The sequence below is a fragment of the Sphaeroforma arctica genome, assembly GCF_001186125.1.
Source record: "Sphaeroforma arctica JP610 unplaced genomic scaffold supercont1.2768, whole genome shotgun sequence".
NCBI classification, from domain to species: domain Eukaryota; class Ichthyosporea; order Ichthyophonida; genus Sphaeroforma; species Sphaeroforma arctica.
The window spans coordinates 1-4986 of NW_014037790.1; the positions used below are offsets into that span (position 1 = coordinate 1).

The window sequence follows — 4986 nt, forward strand, 5'->3', positions numbered from 1 at the left end:
TCCTAATATATACATTTGCCTATGTATTCATAGAATTTGACATATACTTTTACGCAATTTTTTTGTTCCCGTATTTTTATTATTATTATACATTGTTTATACTGGTATTGATTCATGAGAATATCTTTGTATATCCATATGTCTATTCATATATATTTTGTATTTTGGTGAGATTGACCTGTGTCTGTCCATATGTTTATTTGGACTAACATTGATCTGGCTTAGCCTTTAGTACGTTTTGACTTACTGTTGTAAACCGATTTTCATGGCTTTTCCAAGTTTAAGTTGTCTAGAGTCTTCGTGCATACTTAGTGTTTTACCCGTAACATGCCGCTTTTTTCAAATACAGGTGGAATGGTTGGTATCACAATAGGACAGCCGTTTGAAGTGTTGAAAACGCGAATGCAAGCACAGCACTCACCATATGCAGGTATACAAGCTCTACTGCGTGTTTTTGAAACTCTGGCATTTTCATGTAGGTTTTCGATGTATTGACTGTGTGTTTTATTACACTGTTCCAAAGGAGTATTGTGTGCCCATCTCAAGAGCTGTCGTTAGTGAAAGTTGGCGCTTTGCTGTGCTGAAGGAGCGCATCCGAGGCGGTGTCTGCATGTTCATTATACGTAGGCATCTGTCCCTCGCTATAGGTAGGTGTCTTACTATCATCCAAAACATATACGAACAACTCGAAAACATTGACTGAATGCACAATCATATCACATCTGGTTTGTATTGCGTAGGTTCTTGGCACTGCCTCACCTCCACAGTCAACGGTGAGGGGGTGCGCGCCTTATGGAAGGGCCTCAGTGCGCCGCTCAGTGGCGTGGCTGTATACCAGGTACTTCAACAACGTTACCAAGTCATATTATAATACCAGGTGATAGACCATTCAGGTAGTTCAACAACGTCACCAAGCCACATTATAATACCAAGTGATAGACCATTCAGGTACTTCAACAACGTCACCAAGCCATATTATAATAACAAGTGATAGGCCATTCAGATTTTTCAACAACGTCACCAAGTCATATTATAATACCAAGTGATAGACCATTCAGGTACTTCAACAATGTCACCAAGCCATATTATAATACCAGGTGATAGACCATTGTGTCTGGTTGATTAGATACATCTCTGGAGTATTCTTACATGATCCCTGTACGGGAATCAAGTTGGAAGTGTCTCCGGATTTACTCGTTGTATCAATGTTCGCCTCCTCGTGATACGCGCATTATGGACACTTCATATAACAGGCTGTGCGTTATACTTTCCTATATAATAAATAGATCGACTACGAACCAGACCTAGCTCCGCATACAATGTAGTTTAAGGCGTAGTGTGCAAATAATGCATTCGCTATTAAATATATCAGATGTCATGTACGAGAATATTCTTTCATAATCCTTCAGTTTCACTTGAAGCATTAGAATCATATCACACTGTAACCGTTCGATTGAAGCCTCTTCTAAGCCGGGCTTGTATCTCTCCCCAATACACGTATATATAATTGAATGCCATTACCCATTCTTCTCCACTTCCTCTGTGTCACTTAGACCGGGCGTATTGTATTACACTTTGTCACAACACCCATTGGTCATTCTATCTTGTGGGCACGGATTCGACGACCGCGTGATCTGCATGATTGTATTGAAGTTGACTGTGAGCCTCAAATCCAGGGCGAATCACTGGCTCGTACGCATCTAGCCATTTGAAACTTGCAATCCAGAACATGAATTTGCATCGTAGAATGCTTGGCTTAGACTCGCAAACCGTAGAATCCAGAATCATCGGGCATCAGGCGCACAGCCCTACCATTTTCATGTTAATCTCTTGCACATCAAAATATAAAGTACACCCTCCACCACATTTATTTCAGGCTGTTTGTTTCGCCTCGTACGAGGCTACCAAGAGCAGCATCCACCGCCACCGTCCAGGCACAGACTCCCAGTCCGCAGTGCTTATTTCTGGACTGGCATCGGGTGTCGCTACCACGGTCATTACCACACCCACAGATTTGATCAAGATACAGATGCAGCTGGATCGTGGCGTGGGAAGTGCCCGCAGGTACGGTCGGAAATTGGTGTACAGATATGGATCGTTGGGATCTGGTTGTGTGTGATTATATAACAATCTAATCTAGGGCGAGGCCACGACGGTTCGCGGTGCATCCGCAGGTCTGGTGTAACACGGTTACTACTGGATCATATTGGGGAGTGTTCGAGTAGTCCTTTACATTGTATGTGCTCATATACGTTTGCTATCTGGTTTTATCTACCGTGGTACTCACCGCACCGGCGATTCTCCTGGTGTAGAACCCTTCGTTGTCGACAGTCGCACTACACTACACTCCCAGTTTGGTGATCAAGTCTAGAGAGGCTTGCTTGCAGTGGTTGAAGAGGTTAAAATTTTGGCACGCTCTACACCTGCATCTCTTGGGGCCTTTAGGGTTTAAGCTAAACCCTGAACTATACCATCTGCCGCTACGTTTTTCCGAACTGTTCCTCCTTTCTGCATGTAGAGCCACCGTACATCCGGGCTTGTCTGCCACATATGCACACCATTGTCTCAGGAAACACTCGGTTCGAGTGGTGAGATACTATTCCTTGCTTGAACCCTGGTAGCTAGCCTGTAGCCCGTAACAGCGTTTGCTTACAGCCTTGACTTGTACGCTTCGTCCCTGTCTAGGTATACTAGCATGTTTTCTTGCATACGGGCCGTTGTCCGCCGTGACGGAGTGCGTGGACTGTACCGTGGTTACACCGCATGTGTGGCTCGAGACACGCCGAGCACATTAGCGTATTTTTTGTAAGTGCGCAGTGTGCATTCGGCCTTGCTTTATGAGTGCACACGCTTGTCCGCTCGGCACATGGACGTTATTCGACGCAAGTATATTCTCCGAACTCGTCCTGATATTCTTTGTGTGCCCTGGCATTGGTCGTGTACATGGGCCCTTTGTGTATACTAATTACTCTATTCGCATTTATGAGTCAAGCTCTAAACATCCATTCCGTAGTAGAGGTTTTGTCGATATCTCTCTGCTTATATTTATTATGTGACCTATTGAATTGTGTCAGACCTTGCGTGTTGGTCCTGAAATATCGGCATGCCTGCTGTACAGGACCAATACCTATCAGTTTGCTTCGGGACAAGCTGTGATCGTGCTTCCGCCTGATTCAAACTCTTCTCGATGTCTCGATGATTTGTGTATACAGCACCTACGAAGAGAGCAAACACTTGATGATCACACGGTTGCAGATCAATGAGCATACGGCAACCTTTGTAGCAGGCGGTTTGGCCGGGATGGCCAGTTGGGGCTCGATCATACCAATTGACCGTGTTAAAACTCAGGTACGCGGTTGCACCACGGATCATGCGCTCCAGAATGTTGCGAAAACTCTACGGTGTGCGCATACCAAGCATGTGAGGTGTGAGTTATTGAGGGCATGTCGGTCATATGTTCTACTTTGTGTGTGGATCAAGTGTATTGATCTCCTTGTGGTTCATGTGTGGTCGTGTCTGGTTGCTGTCCGTATGTGTCCCTTCGCGTGGCATGGCTTTGATCTGTGTGCCTGCTGCGTATGTGTTGTCTGTTCGTGTGAGTTGTTCTTGGGGCATGTATGTGCGAGTCTGTGTGTCTTGGTAGTGCGAGCTTCTGTCCGTGCAGGTTATGGCTGCGTGATTTGGTTGACTACATAGACTATAGTAGGGTTGTCATGTCCAGACTTTAACAATACAGGTTCAATTTGATTGTATTTGGTAGACTATGTTCATTAATTCCATTCACAATCTTTTTGATTTTCGCAGTTAGAGTGCGTAATAAATACAGAAAACAAGCCATTCTACGGTGTATATTATACTTCATTTCTGCATTTCTCGTATGTACGCCAAGTGAGAATTATAATATATTCCTCCCACTTCTTCATTTCTGCAATTCTCCAAAGTACGCCAGGTAAGCACTACAATATATTCTCACGCGTCATATAAACACCGCGGACGGACACCACATATCAACCCATACTATCAAAAGTATCGCGCGATATTAATACATGAATACCAATTTGTAACTTTTAGATACAAGCCATGGCAACGCAGAACGGCCGAAGCCCGGGCGTGATGGAGTGCATGCGCAATATATTAAAAAAGGAGGGATTCAGGGGACTCTACCGAGGGGGAGCTCAATGTCTGTTGCGTGCTTTCCCTGTGAATGCCGTGACTTTCCTGGTATACGAGAATATGATAAAGTTGCTCAAACCTCCGTAATAAGTAATATACATCAAATGTATTAATCTAGACCACGCGGGCGAGAATTGGTGTGCACAGGAAATTGGTTACGAAGATCAACACACGTACACGGATGCACATCCCGATACGGAACAATATGCGAATAACTCAATCTGATGTGATTCGCTTTAATCTTCTGTGGCCTGGCATCGGATGAAGTTGAATCCAGAGCTCAAGTATCAGAGCTGCGATGTATATAGTTCGCAATCAATGGAGTGGGTATCCGCTTAACCCATTCCAAGCCCATTGATCATTGAGAGATACCCTGGATTAAATTAGCTAAGCCGTATTACTGCCGTGATTCCTGAAGTGGTGATACGCTAGTAGCGTGGCGAATGTATATATATCCTGACTTATGTATTGCCATTGAGTCGGAGAATGATTAAGGTTCTCTCTTCAGTTCGTTAGAGCCACGAGACCGTCCTCGTTGGGTATCGTACTGTGCTGTAAAACCTCTTTGAATAAGCTGCTATAGCAACTGCTACATATCTGATACACTTTTGTACATGTCACTACTTACAGATAATAATTGCATCATATTCTTGTCTAGATACTCTGGCAATGTCTATCTGCAATACGATCCTTCGCACTTGTGGGCGAAAGTCGCGAACGAGATCCCATATTGAATAAATAGGTATCTTGTTTGAATGAATGCATTCTATAACAGTGTGTTAATATGTATATATATATATATATATATATATA

The 4986-nt window shown here is 43.8% G+C and overlaps 1 protein-coding gene across 2 annotated transcripts; it reads left to right on the forward strand.

Annotated features, from left to right (window-relative positions):
• Positions 1-348: 348 nt before the first annotated feature.
• Positions 349-4934, forward strand: SARC_12970. 2 transcript variants are annotated; one of them, XM_014292913.1, is made up of 6 exons: positions 349-430; positions 741-838; positions 1877-2064; positions 2686-2805; positions 3213-3348; positions 4072-4934. In XM_014292913.1, exons 1-6 carry the CDS (start codon positions 355-357, stop codon positions 4258-4260), a joined length of 807 nt encoding a protein of 268 aa, XP_014148388.1. In that variant the 5' UTR covers positions 349-354; the 3' UTR covers positions 4261-4934. The 2 variants fall into 2 exon arrangements, with proteins under 2 accessions (XP_014148388.1, XP_014148387.1); XM_014292912.1 differs by lacking the exon at positions 2686-2805.
• The last annotated feature ends 52 nt before the right edge of the window (positions 4935-4986 follow it).